The 22,182-nt window shown below is 33.8% G+C and overlaps 1 protein-coding gene across 2 annotated transcripts; it reads right to left on the reverse strand.

Moving 5' to 3' along the window:
• Positions 1-259: 259 nt before the first annotated feature.
• On the reverse strand, positions 260-20,956 carry LOC126771104 (prosaposin). 2 transcript variants are annotated; one of them, XM_050490830.1, is made up of 21 exons: positions 20,773-20,956; positions 18,827-18,896; positions 18,335-18,479; positions 16,307-16,498; positions 16,186-16,219; positions 15,246-15,306; positions 11,796-11,943; positions 9,251-9,448; positions 8,525-8,638; positions 7,822-8,018; positions 7,377-7,474; positions 6,847-7,097; positions 5,780-5,962; positions 5,077-5,211; positions 4,275-4,412; positions 3,314-3,623; positions 3,015-3,145; positions 2,362-2,548; positions 2,093-2,232; positions 1,663-1,802; positions 260-607 (listed from the first exon to the last, which is right to left on the reverse strand). In XM_050490830.1, the coding sequence occupies exons 1-20, from the start codon at positions 20,825-20,827 to the stop codon at positions 1,665-1,667; spliced, it is 2,925 nt and encodes a 974-aa protein (XP_050346787.1). In that variant the 5' UTR covers positions 20,828-20,956; the 3' UTR covers positions 260-607; positions 1,663-1,664. The 2 variants fall into 2 exon arrangements, with proteins under 2 accessions (XP_050346787.1, XP_050346786.1); XM_050490829.1 differs by having other exon boundaries at positions 2,093-2,235.
• Positions 20,957-22,182: the final 1,226 nt, after the last annotated feature.

Consider the following 22,182-nt stretch of genomic DNA (forward strand, 5'->3'; position numbering starts at 1 on the left):
GGACTTAATGAATGGAAAATATATTGTCTTAGAGTCCTGGATATTTTTAATTTTTTTTTTCCAACGCAGTGATAAATAATAATCTTTATTGGCATAGTTTACTTTAGTTTTTACTTTAATTTCTTAACTATAATGTTCACTTTTCTTTGTGAAATATCAAAAACTAAATTAAATCAATACTCGTGACCCAATCTTGGAAATAAGTCGATAGTCGTTTTGAATTTGGTACTAAGGATAATAGGAAGAAATAAAACAAAAATTATACCCCAATTTTATTTCTTTCGCAAAAGATTTTTCTATCACAGGCTAACGTGTAAAATATTGATTAACTAGACATTTTTTATTCAGCTTATTAATACGTTCCATTATTTTTCTAATGTCTCGAAAATATTTATGACCAAGGAACATTATTCATGAATATTACAAAAATATGTATTTGTATTGAAAATATCAAGAACTAGGAGCATATAAGTTAAAATTACACAAATCTAAACTATTACGTCAACGATAATATGTCAAGTACAATATATTTTGGTAAAAAAAGAACAAAACTTAAGTAAATGAGAGATTACATTAAAATTGTTTATTTAAAATGCAGCCGCGGCACCTGAAAGACGAAATAACATAATTAAATAAACCCTTTAAACAAAAAAACCAAAAACGCAATTTCTAACACTTATTGTTTTTAAATATCTTTTATTTTATTTTCTAAATTACATTATTCAAAATAATTAAAATATAATCAACAGACAAATTAACTTTATTCACGAATGTCTTGTGTTTCAGTTTGCCCCTTTGAGTAATAATAATAATAACGTCTTCCAGACCGATTTCGGCCACGGCGGCCAATCCCAAGAGAGATTAGCCAACTACGCAGGAGATATTATAGTGCACAAGTGTGTGCGCAAACACAGGTGCACTCTCTATTTCCAAACTCTCATAATCCGATGGGACGGCAATCCGACACGACCGGAAAGAGTTAAGGCGCAGGACCAACGGCTTTACGTGCTTTCCGAGGCACGGGAGTGTACACACTTCCAACTTTCAGACTCCGCGCTGCTACTGAGAATTTTCTGACAGTAAAACCCAATAACTTTTTATTGGCCCGACCTGGGAATTGAACCCAGGACCACCGGGTCTGCGGCCTTACATCAAGCCACTAAACCAACGAGGCAGTCAACGAGCCCCTCTGAGTATGAACATTGGTACTGTCGAAGATTCATTCATGTTCATATTTTAAAGTTTAGTATTTAACATAATTGACTTAATAATTCTATATTCATCAAACACAAAGTACAATTATTAATGTTACAAGTGCAACGAAAGAAACTTAAGCAAGGTTCACAAGAATCAGGCACGTTTGCAACATATAAGTATAGAATAGTTACTTCCTTGGGTTGGCTAATCTCTCTTGATATTGGCCGCCGTGGCCGAAATCGGACTGGAGGACATTATTATTATTAATATTGGATCACTCACCCTCGAAATCGTTACAAAGCAATGTAAAGTATTGTTATTGGCTTTTATCCAGACGGGCTTGCACAAAACATGTAAAAAGTGTATATGAATACTATGGTTTATTGTCCTTTCATATAGAAATAAGACAAACTAACAAAATAATAGCTACGACGATAAAATATCGGCCAAGTCATAAGAACTCACACTTAATTGTTCCTGTGCATCCTAACTATCGCTGCGTCGCTGGTGGAACACAGACCGATCTTCTTGCAGATGTCCTTGGTGCCGAACTCCTCGATCAGGTGGATGACGCCCTCGCCGTATATTTCCAGCATTGTGTGACACTGTTTAATATTTTCATCGTATATAATGTAGTCAAAATATGATTATCTATATAATATATAATTATCTATTACGATGATCTCCCGACTGAGAACAGACAAGGCGGCTATTATCAACTGTGTCTTACCAGCTGGGCGAGCATGAACACACAGTCTGATAGGGTCCGACCGGTGATGACCAGGTTCAGTACTACTAAATCCGTGTTGATATTTGAATAGAAAAAACCTATAACTAGCTCGACCAGAGCTGTAACTCAGACCGCCCGTCCCGTGTGTATGTCAGTGGTGCTCACCCGCGCGTTGTACTTGGCGGGCAGCGCGGCGCACGACTTCTCGATCACGTGTACGATGTTCCGGTCCACTTTGTCGTTGCTGAGCACCTTCTTCACCGCCATCACCACCGTCTCGCAAACGGCGCAGTCGAGGATCTCCTCTGCTAGCAAAATATACTATTACTTCATCATCGTTCACCTGGAGTCAGGGGCCACTATCCATGGAATTGTTTCATGGCAATTAGTAAATTTCTCGAGTTTAATTTGACTCGTTTTAAATAATTCGATACCTTTGAACTTGTTGAAAGCGGTGGGGTCGCACAGCTTGAGCTCCCTGCAGACTTCGTCGGCCTGGAGCTCCTGGGCGAGCAGGCTGATGACCAGGTCCGCGTACTTGTCCACGAACTGATCACACTCGCCGCGAACGGACTTCGGCATGTGCTTGCATACACCGTGGACTATCGCTTTAACTTCGTCCTAGAGATCATATTTCCGGTCAAATCCATAATTCGAATAAAAAAATCGCTGCGGCAAAGTCCTATGAAAACCCTTTTTGTCGTCTTATTTAAATTTCAAATATAAAACACTCGAGGAAAGCTCTTTACGTTGTTTTTAATTGACATAGGTTTGCTTCGGGTTTCTTTCAAAGGAACGGCATTAGGATGCATTGTCGAATTACCTCAAATACGATTGGCGGGAAAAGCAACTAATTAAAACATGTACAGCGTAACTTATTATATATTACTATATAATTCAAATATCCTAACATTTTTTTTTTATGAAAGCGTATACTTATATATGTGCTTTTCTTTTTTTTGCTGCGTATGAAATACCATTTGCCTGACTCGTATTACTGAACAAAATATTTCTTTAAAAAAGTAATAATAATAAATACCAATTGTATTACCAACGTTATCAAATAAAATATACTATAAAAACTCACTTCATTATGCTTGTCTTTGATCTGGTCGTCGATCTCCGTAAGCACAAACTCGCATATGACACAAACTGTTCGCTGCGAAGAGACCTTAATAGGGCGACCGTTCTGGGTGTTGTCTGGTATTTCGTTCGTACCTAACGCAGAGTTTGAGTTAATTCTTCCCCATAATTTTTATAATATGAATAAAATAATTAACCAATGGATATTCTGAAGATCATATTACTTTCTCTTCAAAACAAAAATAGTAAAACTACGTAGATATTGGAAATATAGCATTTATAAATATGTAATTTGTAACGTACTAATATCTCCGGGTCCGTTCTCCAGCATTTCCTTTGGCAGCATCGGTCGCTTCCTGTTGTTCCTGTCGCCTCTCAGGCTCGGGTTGTCGTGGTATTTGTCGATCGACGAGTGAGTGAGAGCCAGTGGGTCGGTGTGTTTCTTATCGTCCTTGCACAGTTTCAGGTAGACGCATATTTCTTGAGCGTTGAGATCGGCTACGAGCATCTCGACTAGTTGGTTGGTGTACGTGTCGACGAAATCCACGCATTGAGTGCGGAGTTTAGCGGAGAGGTGAGTACATAGACTGTCTAAGGCTTTGCGGATACTCTCCTGTAAAATTGAATTTAAACAAATTATTCTATAGTAAAGTTACATTTAAATTTATGATATCCGTAACCGTAACAGCCTGTGAGCTAAAGGCCTCCTCTCCTCTTTTTGAGGAGAATTTTTGGAGCTTATTCCACCACGCTGCTCCAATGCGGGGTGGTGGAATACACATGTGTCAGAATTTCAGTGAAATTAGACACATGCAGGTTTCCTCGCGATGTTTTTCTTCACCGTAAAGCACGAGATAAATAATAATCTCAAATTAAGCACATGAAAATTCAGTGGTGCTTGCCCTGGTTTAAACCCACCAATTGGTTAAGATTCACCCGTTCTTACCACTGGGCTATCTCGGCTCTTCATGACATCAACATGACTAAAATGACATTATAGGAAAATGTTTAGAAAACATTGTAAATATGACTTTTATAGATGTACTGCTATTAAACCAGTTGCATCTAATTGAATATTCTTCTAGTTAACAAACAAATTATATTTATAATTGATTTATACTGTTTAAGTTGATTTAATTTAATTTATTGTAATAATGTATTATTGTCTGTAAAATATTATTGTTGTAATTGTTGTCTTTTTACTGTATTGTATATGATCGTTATTGGTCGAAAAAAAAAAAAGATTTATTGTTATTATACTGACCTCACTGCGATTATTCTTGAGCATAGTTTCGAGTTGTTCAACCGCGAACAGACATAGGGGACAGTTTGATTTCTCAGAGTTGATGGAAACGTGACGAACTTCTTCCGTCTTCGCACACAGGCCGAGAGCTGGACATACCTGTAAAGTTGTTGCTTTAAATTTTTATTTACAATATATTTACAAGAATATTATATGTACACGCTATGATACATTACTGTAATTATCATGCTAAGATGTTCGTTACGTTAGTGGTACTTTCAGATGGTGGTAGAGCTTTGTGCAAGCTCGTCTGGGTAGGTACCACCTACTCATCAGATATTCTACCGCAAAGCAGCAGTCCTTGGTATTGTTGTGTTCCGGTTTGAAGGGTGAGTGAGCCAGTGTAATTACAAGCACAAGGGAGATAACATCTTAGTTCCCAAGGTTGGTGGCGCATTGGTGATGTAAGCGATGGTTAACATTTCTTACAATGCCAATGTCTATGGGCGTTGGTGACCATTTACCATCAGGTGGCTCATAGGCTTGTCCGCCTTCCTATTCTAAAAAAAAAAGAGTTTTGCGAGTCAAACGATAAATTACAATAAATTCTTATTAGGAAGTAAAAAACAACGTAATGGATGGCAGAAATTTAGTTTTAGTTTTTCGAAATGGTTCATGTAAAGTCTGTCGATGGGAATAGATGTCCAGTTTCCATCACAAGGGCCATTTGCTTATCCGAACAGACTATCAAATTCCATGTCCGGTTAAAATAGAACCAGGACTCCATATGATACGATATAATGCGAGAGGAGAGAACACCCACGCTGGCGGGGTCGATCTCCTGCACGAGCAGCGCGATGACGGCGGGCCCGTACTGCGTCACGAACTGCCGGCACTCGTCGTTGATGGACTGCGGCAGCACGTCGCACGCCTCCTCCACCACCTTCTTTATGGCCTCCTGGTACATCCGATAGCAGTTGTTAGCAATTAGCAAGCTAGACTAGCAATTATTTCATATTACACTTTTATGTGTGTAATGTTATAAGAAATATTTAACCGTACCGTAACAGCCTGTGAATGTCCCACTGCTGGGCTAAAGGCCTCCTCTCCTCTTTTTGAGGAGAAGATTATAAGAAATATTTACTAATAACTAACAACGAAAATAACAATCTACTCACACTTAAATGTCCTGCACATTATAGATACTTCATAATATTTTAAAAACATACCACAGTTAAATAACTGTATAAAGGATCATCTTTTTTTTCTTGTATTTGTATCTCCACAGCCTGTGGTGTGTCTTATATTAATATTATTACCAGGCAGCATCACAGTCTAAGTTTCAGGATTAAAAATTGGTCGAGATATGGTAATAATTTGCAATATAAATATTAATTTGGATTTGAAGTCGAATGGTTCAGGTGATTTCTTCATTGGCTCGAAATGTATGCCAGTTGAAAGGATCATGTTTTATTATTGTTGAGTTGAAGTGTGAATAAAATTAACCTTTACCGTTATAAGCTTACCTCATTGTTGTCATCGCTGAGTTCAACTTGTACATAGTGCAAGAAGTACTGGCAGAAGGAACACCAGGCGTTCGCATTAGGGGTCGCTACAAACATCCTCTCTATGGGCAAGACGGGGGTGGCAGTTGTTTCAGTTCCTAGGATTTCTACATTAGCCTGTTTCTTCAGCGGCACGCGAGCGTTCTGTTGAACAATTTACCAAATGGAGAATATAAATTTTAATTATATAGAAATATGAGACTTAAAAAAATGATATCTTGAAATAATGTTTTTTTTTTTTTAAATTCAAATTACTTAATTCAATTAAGCAGCGTTACACTTATTGATGGAAACAACAGTACCTAGACCCGAGGACCGGTGAAAGGAACTCGGAGGTGTCGTAAAATCGCGTAATTTTTTGAATTAAAGTAAATTATATAAAATTAAAATAATTTAAATTTTATAATTAAATAAAATTATATTAAATCGATTAAGTAAATTGAATAACACAATTATTACTGTTCTTAAAAATTAGTACATACAGATTGAACATTCGAACCCGTAGTTTAAATATAGGCATATTGTTATTTTACAATAAATACGGATTCAGAGACAATTAGTCGCTGAGCAAACGTGGACACTTTTGCGTCTTGTATCGGATACAAGCTACTTTGGAATATTTAATTTTCGTACAATCAATATGAAATCAACGATTATTGTACGTAGAAACTTTTTTGTGTCCAATTGCTTTCACTTCCATCCTTTCCTTCCAATTGACACATATCGATCGTCAATCAAAAAGTATTCAATGTAACTAAAAATTAAAAGTACTTTTTTTATATGCGCCGGGAGTAGAGTCCAAACGCGACGACGACCAGTACAGTACAAAGTATAATCAACACAAGCAAAAGTGGTGTTTCTACATCGAAATCCATCGTGAAACTGTCGGAAAAGGAGCAACGGATTGTTACCAGTGACCAGAATTATCTGCCGGCGACTGTCCGACTGTCCGATTGTCGCTACCGAACCCAACAACTACGGTTTGCAGTGACGGTGTCTCGTGTTGAGAACAAACAAGGCACACTAACCTTCGGTGTCGTGTAGCTATTTGCTTCATCTTGACCAATGAGTTTCGGTGACATAGTTATAGCTTTGATCGCCAGTTCCTTGGGCAGCAATGGCGCGATGGTGACGTCCGTTTTGTTCGTACATATTCCAATGAAACCGCAGATCTCGTCCGGTTTGAGCTCCGACACGAGATAGTAGTATATAACCGAGTGGTACTGCTCGACCAGTTGCAGACATTCGGACTTGAAGTTACCCGTGTGTTTGCAGAGACCTGGTTAAGTATGACAGTTATGTTGGAATTTATTCACATATAAATAATAAATAATTATAATCGAAATATTGAAGATCGAAAATGTCTTTTTTATAGAAGCCTCGTGGTGGCTTCAACCATAAAAAAATACAATAATATTACATTATAATAAAAGAGTCGATATATACATAACGAAGCTCCTGTATTTAATTTTCTTGGAGTTCTAGAAGAATCACGTGGCGAATTAAATCACTGTCATTATAATAAAAAATGTATTTATTACATGCGTTTTTTACTTACCAGTTAACACTTTGTGGAACTCTACTTCTGAAGTGTTCGCGACCAACGTGTCCCGCATGTGTTTTATGACTTGCTCACAAAACTCGCACGGCACATCACTACACAAACGAGGATTATTTAAAAAATTAAATATATATTTAAAAATAGAATACAAAAAAAAAATGTGACCGTCACGGGTTGTCTGGCTGATATGTAACATTGAAATTAATATATATTGGAAGAATTATTAGTTAAAGAAAATCAATTAATAAAAACGAAGTATAATTAACCAAAATCAAACTATTATAATAATATATAGCAACGCAGTATATATTAAACGCGCCATACGCCACTGGGGAGCAGATAGTGGGCGTAGAAGCGTCATGCCGTTTGTCGTCACGACATACGGTCTTACAACCAACCGCGCCAGGATGTTTCGTATCAAAAATAAATCTTTGAAACGTACTCTGTAGCCTTCAGATCCTTGAGCTCGTCAGGGAAGGTGTAGAGGTTGTGCGAGTGGTAGAGGTGAGTGCACTGCCCGCTGAGGTGGCAGATCGACTGAGGGGTGAGGTCCTTCTTCAGGGCCTCAATGATGTTCTCGTAGTATTTAAACGTTAGCATCGAGCAGGAGTCGGAGAGGGATCCCATGTTTTGACAGACCTGTGCATTAAGTTAAATATTTTTATTATGCAACTACATATGATAACAGAATTTTAGTAAATTTTTTAATAATTATAAGTCTATATTATATAAGTTATTTTTTCTTTATTACTCTTTGTTAAAATAAATTAACAAATTTGATTACATCATTAATAAGGTAAAATATTAATCTAATTTTATAGCAAAAATAGTTGGAAGGTCGTATGAATCTCTTTTGGTGACATCATCAATCAATAAAAAAACAACAGATTATCGTTGGTCTGTAAGTTTTGGACAAAAAAAATTCTAGAATATTCTTATCCAACACTATTTGTAAGACAGTAGGCACCATTAGTTTTTTAGTTATTTACTAGTAAATGAGTGAATATAATAACACAACACGAAACATTATGCATATATTTGGTGATCACTAACGACCTTTCAACAGAAGGCAAATCCTTCTGAAGATAAAATACTTCGCAAAAGTGCAATATAAATGAAAATAAAACGATATCAATAATACATACCTGCAATATTCCAACGAGGAAGTTTTCGTAGCTGGTTTCATCGAACCTCTTCCTGACAACGCCAACTGATCTTCTGCAGTTTGAACAATCTTCCCTATGCTTTAAAGTTGCGTTCTGAAATGTTACAGGACAAATTAGAATATTTTGTGTCGCTTATTTATATTTAGAATTTATTTAAAAATTAATCAATTTTTTTATCAAACATAAAAATTAATTGAAAAGAGAACGAAATCATTGTACAAAAGACATTTTATATAAATTTCTAAATCCTTTTTTTTTACATAATCAATACTATAAAAATGGTTTTATTTCTGATAAAACAAAAGCTTTTAATAATAGTTTTGTATAATATATGTAGGCGGACGGGGAAATGGACCACCGGATAGTAGGTGGTCACCACCTGCCCACATTGGTGTCATAAGAAATATTAACCATTCCTTACATCGTCAGAACGCCACCGGTCTTGGGAACTAAGTTTAGTAATTCTATTTAATGTACATACAATTTATGTTTTTAATTTAGAGAAAAAAACTACTGAACTTTTGGACGTCCATCGTCCAAAAGTTCTTTAAATTTATTTGTAGAATAAAGACTCAAAATTGCTTGTTCTTGAATAAAGTAATTTTAATAGATAAATACCGACATAAAAAATAAATGATGGGTGGTACCTACCCAGACGAGCTTTCACAGAGCTCTACCACCAGTAGACCGATAACTTGTACTCACATAGTCTTCAATGAGTTTGTCAATGTTAGCGTTGTTGCAGAGTCCAGCGACGGAGCACACCGCGTCCGGGTTCATTTCTGACGCCAACGTCTCGACCAACTCCGGGACGAAGTCGTCGGCCAGCTTGATGCATTCCTTCGTCACTAGTTTGATAGGGATCAGTTTGCATTCGCCTTCAAAAACTTCTTTTAGTTCCTCCTGTACAAAAATACTTAAATTAGTTATCAAGTATATAAAAGTAAATGTAAAAAAAATATAATATTTACAAAACTTGCCATATTAAAATAATTTAAACCATACGTAACACAGATTATTAAGTAACATGCAACAATAAATATTTGAATAGGTAAAAATTAAAATAATAACTGATGGAGATACACTAATGTATTTTAATTAATTCTAAAGTATAATGTCCTATTGCAATCTATAACATGGGTTCTAATGTTTTCTAAGAACTAAATTTATAAACAAAATTTCGCTAGTCGTTTAAAAAATAAAAAAATAGTCGAATTAATAACGTAGTAATTTTTTGATGTCGGCTAACACTTGTGTTGTAATCAATCAATATTATAGTAAAAGAAAAATAATGATCTAGTATTGATGTCATCGACGTGTCATTCGATATGATTCAGACGAAACATAATTAATGGAGCAACAAAGGATAAACATATAAAATTGATATAAACAATAGGTGTGGGATTAAAAATAAATTATTAATCTCAGACAATTTACTTTTAACTACCGTAACCGTGTACTGTAACAACCTGTGAATGTCCAACTGATGGGCTAAAGGCCTGCCCTCCTCCCCTCTTTTTGAGGAGAAGATTTGGAGCTTCTTCCACCACGCTGCTCCAATGCGGGTTGGTGGAATACACATGTGGCAGAATTTCAGTGAAATTAGACACATGCAGGTTTCCTCACAATGTTTTCCTTCACCCTAAAGCACGAGATGAATTATAAACACAAATCAAACTCATGAAAATTCAGTGGTGCTTGCCTGAGATTGAACCCACGATCATTGGTTAAGATTCACGCGTTCTTATCACTGGGGCATCTCAGCTTTTAACTACATCAAATTTTTTTTATGGGATTCATAATCACATTACTTAAATTAGTTAAAAGAAATTAATAATTAGTTTAAAAAATCGATATCCTTCGAAAGGCCTCGTTGGTTTAGTGGCTAGATGTAAGGCCGCAGACCCGAAGGTCTTGGGGTCAATTCCCAGGTCGGCCAATAAAAAGCTATTGGGTTTTTTTTTGTCAGAAAATTCTCAGTAGCAGCCGGACTAGAAATTGGAAGTGTGTACATTCCCGTGCCTTGGAAAGCACGTAAAGCCACACGCGCACACTCTTGTGCAAGATAATATCTCCTGCGCAGTTGGCTAATATCTCTTAGATTGACCGCCTTGACCGAAATCGGTACAGAGGACATTATTATTATCCTACGAAAAATACGAGAACATGACTTACGTTTTTTAATTAACTCTTTTAAAAAGTACTTTTTCAATCGGTTTAGTTACAATAAGTTAAAATCGAAATTGGACTTAATAAATTTGTCTTATCCTTATGGCTGATAGTTTTAAATATCTCTTGCTATAACATGAGCAATTTATATTTTTAATAATTCAAATTGATCTAATTGTTTTTTATATCAGCTATTTTAAAATGTTGATGTAAACGAGATGGCCTAGTGGTTAGAACGCGTGAATCTTAACCGATGATCGTGGGTTCAAACCCGGGCAAGCACCAATGAATTTTCATGTGCTTAATTTGTGTTTATAATTCATCTCGTGCTTGACGGTGAAGGAAAACATCGTGAGGAAACCTGTATGTGTCTAATTTTATTGAAATTCTGCGACATGTGTATTCTACCAACCCGCATTGGAGCAGCGTGGTGGAATAAGCTCCACACTTTCTCCTCAAAAGGACCGCTCCCTTTAGGGCCTTAGCCCAGCAGTGGGACATTAACAGACTGTTACTGTACTGTACTGATGTAAATTTCATATTATATTTCCTTGATATTTTGAGAATGTTGGAAAACTATGTACTTAACGTATGCATTAAACGCCTATTAATAATATTGTAATGCTGCATGAGACAGAGTTAGCACAATCGATTACAGCAAGAAAATGACTGGAGTTCGTTATTACTCTTATCGGTCATTGCTTTATATTAAAACAAACGGGTCATAGATTATAAAAACAAAACAAACATCTCTATTAACATTAATATCTTATTGTAATTTATACCTTGCAAATATAAATGCGATATAAAGTTTTATTTTTTTTAATCTTTCTTATGTCTAATGCGTAGATTAATGTTTAAAGATAAAAATAATCTTTAAAAAAGTATTATTATTATTTTTATTTGAATACTAATATTAGTATTAATTAATGTTTCTGTTTAATCAACTTCATTTATCGAGAAAAGTTCAATATGTTTGACGGCGGCAGTCAGTGTTGCGACGTCTTTCCGCTCCGTACTGATGGGAACAATACATGGCGAGCATTCTAATTTAATAATTAACGCTTATTTCGTTATTTACCTGAGTCTCATTACTTTGAAGCTGGTCACGAGCTTGAGTCACCATGTCCTTGCATATCTTGCAGATACCGTCGTTGTCCTCGGGGAAAGTCATCTTGGACCACACCCGCTGGACGCAGTGATGCGTCGCGCCGCATTCTCGGCCCGTGCTGCGAGTTATTGTAAATTAAATATCCATTTCGACCTGATTAGCAATTGACGACGCATTTCATTTGAGAAAAAGAACTACTAGCTTTGTATTCAAAAGCGTTTTTGCCTACGTATTTTTATACGATACGTTTTTGTATACGAGCCTATTTGAATAAAGAATACTAAGTTTAATTTATTTGCTGGTATCATTCTACTTAAAAATATATATTATTAGATAATCCATAAATACTTTATTTTAACTACTAAAACTTTATTCATTTAAAGTTTAAAAACACATTACGACTGATCTCTGTGATAAAGGATTAGTTTGATACAAGGTCTATAATCTAAAACGTTGCAATTTACATATTAATAAAAAATTCTTCAATTCATTTAAATATTAAAAGAACACAGATTTTTATAATAAAATTAAGTATTAAAATTTGATCGCTTACAGTGCACAACTTTTGTCATGATAGCAAAACTTTACGTAAACAAATAATATCGACTTTCGTACCGAATGGCATTAAACACAGCTATTAGAATAGGAGGAAGTTACGCCATTATACTGCGGTCAATATTATTGCAACCGTCATGTTTATTAATGAAAAAAAATTATGTCTTTGTAACGGATATTGTATATGTGCAGCAAAATTGGAAGGTAATCACGTCTGTGTCTCGAAAAATATTGTATATATTAATTTTATATGATATAAACAAATATGTTTAGCGGGTTTACTTATAAATGTCGTTTAGGATGTGATTAGTTAATGCTGTATAAAATAATAAAACAATGCTGTCTTCTTTTTTCAAATGTAAAATTAATTATCACAGAAAGAGAGATCAGTGTTTAACTAAACTCAGCCTCGTGTTTATTTATATTATATGATAACACACGTATATATTTTATTCATTTGTATTGCGCTAAATTTTGTTCATCGCCATTTCTGATATATTTTACAACTGATTACGTAATAAACGATATTCGAAGCAAGTTTTAAGTCATGTATATAATCGATAAAAGAAAAAATATATTACTCGGAGAAATAAGAACATATAGTATCGGTTGATAAGTCGCTAACATAAGATTTAGTATTAAATTATGCAGCTGTGTTTTAAAATAGATGTGCCGCGCGGTCTATTCGCGTTAAATTTGTATTATAAATGAAGTAAATATGCACATAAACTTTAAATTGTTATAATTATTTATAATTTACATAAACACAAACGATTTTGTTAAAATAAATGGTATCAAGTAAAAAAAAAAAAACAGATAGACAAAAATAATGGTTGTTTTGGTTTTGGTAACTTGCGAATACCCATATAAACTTAAAGAAGAGGCATTTAGTTTGAAATCACTGACGAACATTTTAATATTATTTATTTGTATAATGGTAATTATCATGGTAAATATATAGCGGAAAATAATATCCATAAACATATTATTTCTGACTCATCAAAGATGACGTTGTTTACAATAGGCAAAAAGGGATTTGTGTATATTTATCCTGTCTCTATGTCTTTGGTATAATGGTTATATATTATTGGAATTGATGGATTGTTGATGGAAGATGAAAGTGTGAACAATCTGCCTATGAAAGCAAGTAAAGCTCTTTCTGGTCGTGTCGGATTGCCGTCCTATCGGATTATGAGACTGAGGTAATAGAGAGTGCATCGGTGTTTTCGCACACACTAGTGCCCTATAATATATATTTTTTTAAATATATAAGCTAGCGCTTGACTGTTATCACACCTGATGGAAAGTGATGATACAGTCTAAGATGGAGCGCGCTTGCCTAGAGGATGTCTATTCACTCTAGACTTGAATGTACTGTATATATGTATTTAATATGTCCCGCGCAGTTAGCTACTCTAATTTGAGGTTAGCTGCCGTGGTTGAAAACGGCGATACAACAAACAACAAGACGATATTGTCATTTATATTTTTAAATGGTCGGCTAGTGACAGACGAAACATGAAACACGATATAACAAGAATAAATATTACACACAGATTATTAAAAATAAAAATTTAAGGCATTAAAAGATACGAGCTACTCGTTATTAATATTAAAATATATAAATGGAAAAAAACTAAGTATTCATTCAGTTCAATTTATTAATAACAAAGAAATTATTTTTTTCAATAGTTTAAATAAATATTATGTTGATTAACGAAAGTAGTTTTCGCGATATTACATTTCACTAGAATAACGTATGTAATCAAAACAACGGTCAACGACTCAAGATCGATCGCAACGAAATTGCTGAAAAGCGTTTCTAAAGTAATTTAATATAATATCATATCAATCTTGTAAAAACATTACAGTTACAGTTCATGTATTTTTTTATTTAAAGTAGTTTTTTTATATTATAGTATTATAAATACGAACATATCTTTGTTGGTCTGTTTGTTACGCGTTCCTTTCGCTAGGGTACTTTTTTATACCTAACTGTTCACGTTCCTCTAAAAACGCGAGCGATGGCAGTATATAAATAAATGTATATTGGTATATCTCTTTGATATACTTCTACTATCCGCTTTGTGGTAACAGCTTTGCAACATATCAACTTCTGTAAATTTATTTATACCTCGACAATCGGTATAAATACAGATAGAACAATGTCTGCCCGATTTTGATAGTAAATAATATGTATTTTTAAAAAATATTACGAATCAAAGAAACATAAATCAGTATTGTATTCTTGAATTGTTACTACCTTACTATCTGCTAATAATATAACTTCGAACGTGCCTTTTTCTTTACGCTGGAAAAACGCATTACGCGTTTCCCCCACGGAAACAGTTGGAGGGTATGTGAGGCTCGCCGATGTCCGAGGCGCCGAGTGCGCCCCGAACATCGAAATACCCGCAAAAAAACCAGCGGTACCATTTCCGTCAAAACGAGGAGCGCCACGGGATCGCTTGCGCATGCTACCGTGAACGTGTTACTACTGATATAACACGAAAATATAAATATATATAAATGAGAAAATGAGTTTGTTTGTTACACACGTTGTTGTTCACGTTGGCACGGGTACAGAAAAGCACATAACAACCCCCCCCCGCTCCCTCGGACGAAAAATAGTCTATTATAGTTTTATAAGCGTTTGTTTGGAAGCAACATCACAGTGCCCACGACATATACATGTATAGTTCTCAAAGAATTTGCATCACATAAAATTAAAGTGAAAGATCTTAAAGTAAAACTTCATCAGTAAACAGTAAAAGTCCATAGCCTTTACATAAGCCTTCAGATAGATGGAATAAAACTTATTTCTTTTTAATATTGATATGATATATTTTAAATGACATAGCTTACCTGAAGTTGCTGCACCAATACGACGGTCCCCAAGTACATTTCGCTCCTCCTACGAGTTTCACTAAAAAACAAAAGGGATTTTGTTTTCAATTTTATAAACATTATATCTGGTTAATATGAATGATAATTATGATCAGAGGTCCTAGGTTTAAATACAAGCCGAGCCTATAAAGGTTTTTCTGTCAAGAAATTCTTGGCAGTAACATCTAGTTACGAAGCTGGAAGTGCTTACAGGTCCGTGCCTCGTAAAGCAAGTAATACCATTGGACTTGCGCTTGATCTCTTTACAGTCTCACCAGACTATGAAAGAACAGAGTGCGTCTTTGTTTTTGTACTCACTTGTGCACTATAATAATAACGTCCTCCAGACCGATTTCGGCCACGACGTCCAATTTCAAGAGAGATTAGCCAACTGCGCAGGAGATATTATAGTGCACAAGTGTGTGCGCAAACACAAGTGCACTCTCTATTCCCTCTCATAATCCGATGGTACGGCTATCCGACACGACCGGAAAGAGTTCAGGCGCAGGACCAACGGCTTTACGTGCTTTCCGAGGCACGGGAGTGTACACACTTCCGGACTCCGGGCTGCTACTGAGAATTTTCTGACAGAAAAACCCAACAACTTTTTATTGGCCCGACCTGGGAATTGAACCCAGGACCACCGGGTCTGCGGCCTTATATCAAGCCACTAGACCAACGAGGCAGTCGCACTATAATACCTGTTAAACAGTAGACTCATCTCTGTTACGTAACTTGTGATATTTCATATATTTAGACGCTGCGATTTGCGTTTAGTGTATTGATTTTACATCGTAATATCTAATATGTAACACGCATGAATATTATTCAACCATTTTTTCTCCGTTATGTTTGTATACTTATGGATGAATAAATTTTAGTACCGAATGAATTATGACTAAACATTATATATACTTACGTTTTTGTTTAGTCGGTTCTTCAATCTTCTTTTTCTGCCAAAAGAACGAAAAAAAAAAAAAAAACATTACAGATTATCTATATTTTCGAAAATAAAAGGTCTACGTACCACATGTACTTACGGTTACGAGGTTCTTCAGCTTATCGTTATTGCACATGCCTATAATCCTGCACATTGTCTCCGCGCTGGTGTCCGACTGGAGAACGTGCATCAGATAGCTCTCGAGCAATGCTGTATTGTCCTTGCATATACTCGTAACAGCTGGCGACGGAAGGTCACGACACGCGGACCTCACGCTAGTCGCCAGGTAGTCCTATTGGATGTTTTCAGTGTTATTATATATCCTATATATATACTGGGACATTTTTCACACACGGCCATCTGATCCTAAATTATGCTTGTACAGAGCTTGTACTATGGAAACCAGACAACTGATGTACTACATATACTATTTTTCTTTTGTAAATACATACTTATATAGATAATTACACCCAGACTCAGGTCAAACAGACATTTTTTTTTTTTATAGAATAGGAAGGTGGACGAGCATTTGGGCCACCTGATGTTAAGTGGACACCAAACGCCCTTAGACTTTGGCATTGTAAGAAATGTCAACCATCGCTTATAGCCGATGCGCCACCAACCTTGGGAACTAAGATTTGATGTCCCTTGTGCCTGTAATTACACTGGCTCACTCACCCTTCAAACCGAAACACAACAATATCAAGTATTGCTGTTTTGCGGTAGAATATTTGATGAGTGGGTGGTACCTACCCAGACGAGCTTGCACAAAGCCCTACCACCAGTAAAATGTTAATGCACACAGATATCTGTCCTGGGTGGGAATCGAACCGACAACCTTCGGCGTGAAAGGCAAGCATCTACCAAACACGCCAACCGGCTCGTCAAATGTTATTAGGTAATTCGTTGACACTTCTTATTATAAAGACGAAAATAAATACATTGAATATGATCAACTACACGTTCTTAATGATAAGTAGTTAGTCTTGATACTTGTTCCTAGTATTATCCGACCGTTTACAGAGGTAAGGATTATACAAAGAGTTCGTGGTTATTCACAGACTCGGACTTATAGATCCCCTAGGCACTTTAACTTTTGACCCCGAAGCTGTTAGAGTAAGATAAAATTATTTTTATCAGGGTGACGCCTCTCGGCTGGCTGGGCCTATAGGCCGGTGCCTTGTATTTTTTTATATTATCCTGGCGTTTTCCAAGACAATCACTGTTGCTGATACTACGCAAACATTGATAAAAAAAATGCGTATTAATATGCGACAGCTAATATTTTCTACTAAGTAATCTGCCCTAAAACTAATATTTACACTAAGAATCAAACAAACATCTATCATAGGGTACAAGTTGCTTCTAGTCACTAGATTGACGGGTCGATTGGTGTGGTTAGTTCGATTCCCACCCAGAACAGACATTTGTGTGCATGAACATGTCTGTTTGTCCTGAGTTTGGGTGTAATTATCTATATATGTAAGTATTTACAATAGAAAAGTAGTATATGTAGTATATCAGTTGTCTGCTTTCCATAGTACAAGCTCTGCTTAGTTTGGGATCAGATGGCCGTATGTGAATAATGTCCCGGGATATTATTTATTATTAGATAATACTGTATAGATGAAAAATTCATAAATTTTATTTCTGTCTTTGTTAACACATATTCATTTCATATTAAATAACGTATGATTATCATATTTTATTCAAATGAGCAGGAAACGGATGACTTTATTATCACCTAACAGTGATTATTAATAGTTTAGTAATTTAAATTAAATCGTTATAAATAATTTCAAACAATATTTCTGTTTTTATCATGTTCAAATAAACATTGCAATGCATTGTATTATAAGAAATTAACTTTATTTACTGGCGACCATATTTTTGACGCAAAAACAAACACAAATTAATGTCATTAGTATAAGTAAAATAAATAATTAATTCGACACTATTTTAATAGCGATCATCGAAATAATTTAATTTCGAACTTGTGTTGTCCAACTATCGTCCCGCGTAGTTCGTTAACGTTGAAGCTAGTGAGTTTTAAATTAATTAGATCGCCTGTTTACTTATATGTCTTCCTTATACATTCGTTGTTTAGTGTAATACAAATATACGTCACCTCGTTTATCATGTCCTTGACATCTTTAAGCTGTCTGAAGAGACGTACGATCTTGTCTGATACATCGTTGCTCTTGATTTCGTCACGTTGCTGCTCCCATACTGTGCCGATGCAGTGCTGCACCGCACCGCATGCAGCGGCACGCCTAGACGATACATTGATAATTTATGATTACAATTAAGTGATTCAACATTTGTTGTTTCTCGGTAATGAACGAATGTAGACTTATTTCAATCATAGAATCTTTATAATAAAATAAAAGCTTATAATATTAATTATTGTTTTACCAAAAGTACATAGACGTTACAATTTTTGTTTATATTAAACAATAACATAGAAATGTGGATATATTTATAAAATTTAATAATTTATCATCAACATTTAAACTGATTTATGAAATTAAATTATTTTGGGATAAGTCAATTATTGTAATAATATCGGATTTCTATTAATTACATATTTATTTTTAAGAACATAATATTTTTTACTCACGTTAGGCTTTCACACCAATAATCAGGTCCTTTGGAACATTCTTTAGGTGTTTGCCGGGCAGATGATAAGCCTATGCAACAGAAAAAGTTTTAAAGCTAGGAAAATCATATATCATCAAATCATTATAATAAGTAATTAAATATAATTAAAGTGTGTACATACACAGTTAGACAAATAATAAAACTATGTTTGCTATAACATACAAATTCATCAATTAGAACATAATTTTTTAAGTAAATGTAAGATTAACTTTTGGTTTAATACATATAAAAATATATCTAAGTAGAACTAAATGTACATTTAAAAGGTCGCTGTGTGTTTTTATCAGTAACACTAAGTCAACAACATTATATACAAAGTTTAAATAGAGAACAGATAAGTTGATGTTATTTTTTAAATCCAGCATGCTGTAAGTAAAAGATTTGTGACAATTAGATTACTTCATTATGCCAAGAAGCTATGGCTTATTTAGATATAGTAACAGAGGATGGCCAAAACATAAAGGAGATTTATAAATCAAGTATATTTTGATATTAGACAGAAATATAGGAATTTTATTTATAGTATTAAATTATACTGAATTATTAAAAGCCACTATACTATTCCAAAAAACTTATTTATATTTCTATGAAACATATTTTTTTTAATAAAGTTTCGTTATTTCTTTATCTACAGCTAAATTTATTCTTACACAAGTAAAAATAGAACAAAGAATTTAGTTCACACCAAATGTGCAAGTATTCTACTTGTTATTTCAATTATCAATTTAGAATTATCATTTCACATAACATGATCCCCTTCTGTTTTTGCAAATCACAGGAAATTGAATATTGTGTTAAACGGTGAGTCAAACTCCCTAGTCAATAACGACAATGTTATAAACATGGCTTGTGACTCACAATTTTCGTATATTATAAAGAGTAGGTATATTAACATAAGCCCATCTGTTCACACAAAAGACAAAAGATATATATATATATATATTTGTAAACTTTTGACATTCAGAAAAAAATATGTTTAGTGTGCAATTTATAGTCTATTTAAACAATTAAAAATTTAAATTCTTTTGCTTGTTATGTGAAATTTGAATTTAAAAATATGTATGTCAAGTACTATATAGTAAAATTTTTAATGACCAAAAACCCAAGGAAAGTAAAATTTACTATCGTATCTGTCAATTACAAAGTCAATATTTATTATTACGATAAAAGTACTCAATGTGTGCTATGCATTAGTCAAATAATATTACAAGCTCCATGGATAAAGTAATAATTCTAATTATTGTCTCTATGCGACATAAACTGATTTTGTCAAATTTTGGCTTGGCTTATATTTGTTTTTGTTTTTTTTTTTTTATTAGAATAAGTATATAATTTAATTTGTTTTCTGATTTTTTGTATTTCTTTTAATTTATCTAAATTAAATGATAGTTGAGCTAATTGTCTAAGTTATGTAAATATATATTTAGAAATAAGTTTTTTTTTTTAATATATATATATATAGTGTTAGCGTGCTTAAATAAATAAATCGGACTGAGTTACCAGATTATATACAGCAAAATTAATTAATTATTTTAATTAATATTATGATCACTAACAGTTAACTATCAACAGCAAGTTATATTTTAGTGAGCTAAACTAATAATTAGGATGATTATGAGGATATTATTACGAGGAAAAGTTGCTATAAAAAATATAAAAGCACAACTAGAAGTTTCCGTAAAAAAACTAAATTATTATAATTTTTGTATTCTACCTACGAAAAAAAAGAAAAACTTTTTAATTACAATTCAATTTACTCTAACAATTAGTAGCAAATTTTACAGTTTTAAGACTAAGAAATTATTGCATTGCGCTAATTTCTTAACATAACGTGAAATTGCGTTTTCGCAAGGACAAGAACAATAAAATCAACAAGTAATTATGCGCGTGCAAAAAAATACTCACTTGAACAACAAAAGAATAATATAGAAAGGAGACAAACAGCTAGTGTGTTTGTCATATTGAACGCTTATACTTCAGATTTAACTGTCCACTTTCGATCTCCGTTGTAATAAGACTAACAAAACAATATACTGAATAATTTTCACTTTGTTTCGTGCGAAGTTTATTGCGTATTGATTTGATTTGATAAACAAATGTCAAGTCACCATCACAGAGAACAACATTTACTATTAAGAATAGATTAAAAAACCGTTTAAATATACTTTCCTTCGTGGAAAATTTATTTCACAGTATAAAAAAACACTTGAATGTGTGAGTTAATTTGTATTTTAAATATGTAGTATTTTAATAATTTATATAGAATGTTTTAAATTATTTATAAAAGTGGTAAGTAGTCTACAATAAATTACATAGATGGCATTTAAAACATATATAGTTACATAATATAACCACAGATGGCACTGCACTTATAAATAATTAAAAAATTTTGTGACTACTCCTCAATAGATGTCACTAGAGCAAATAAACTGTTAGCAACATTAAAAAAATGATTTTGTAGGACAGTTTTTATTAACTTTTATTAACATTGAATCTTGAATCTTCTTTGGGAATTTATTCTTGTTTGAAGCTATAGACGAAAGTTATTCTGTAGTATTATTAGTATGTTGATAATCACTTTGATTAAATTCCATACAGTGGTATTCTGATGTTTGCGGAGATAAGCACATACTTATATCTAAAAAATGTAGGCTTAATGAATTATACACCATAATAGATACTTATATATTTTCTATATTAATATTGATTAATATTTGAAAAAATATCTAGAAATACAGATATGATCAGAAATAAATATATAATTTTATCTTAATATTTACTAATATTAGCAATGAACCATTGCTAACTTCTACGATCGCTAGAGTTATTTAATCAAGCAAGCTTTTACTTATATTTTTCCGTGCATTTTATTTTTATTTTTAGTTGACTTTAAAAAAAAGATTGTACCTATTTGGTTAATTTTTTTGAGTTTTGTAATATTTCTAATTGCTATAAAAATATTTTTTAAGGATTTTTTATTATAAAATTATTTTTATATATATACCAAATATATATTTAATTTTTGGAATAGGTAATCGGTCAGCTAAAGCGAGACAAGCCTCACGATCAAATAATATGACACTGATAAATATATAAATAACAATCCAAAAAACTTCTTTTTTACGTTTGTAGCTTAGGTTGACTGCCTCGTTGGTCCAGTGGCTAGATGTAAGGCCGGAGGTCCTGGGTCAATTACCAGATCATATAATTAAAAAAATATTGGGATTTTCTGTCAGAAACTCAGCAGCCCGGAGGAAAATTGAAGTGTGTACACTCCCGTGCCTCGGAAAGCACGTAAAGCCGTTGGTCCTGCGC

Source organism: Nymphalis io, chromosome 10 (assembly GCF_905147045.1).
Source record: "Nymphalis io chromosome 10, ilAglIoxx1.1, whole genome shotgun sequence".
NCBI classification, from domain to species: Eukaryota; Metazoa; Arthropoda; class Insecta; order Lepidoptera; family Nymphalidae; genus Nymphalis; species Nymphalis io.

What these genes read in the sequence shown, in the direction of transcription:
- LOC126771104 (XM_050490829.1), bottom strand. Translation starts at nt 20,827, where the DNA reads ATGACAAACACACTAGCTGTTTGTCTCCTTTCTATATTATTCTTTTGT. An exon ending in ATTATTCTTTTGTTGTTCAA is followed by an intron (nt 18,897 to 20,772) that starts GTGAGTATTTTT and finishes TCTGTTGCATAG; the next exon opens with GCTTATCATCTGCCCGGCAA. An exon ending in TCAAGAATAATCGCAGTGAG is followed by an intron (nt 3,624 to 4,274) that starts GTCAGTATAATA and finishes TCAATTTTACAG; the next exon opens with GAGAGTATCCGCAAAGCCTT.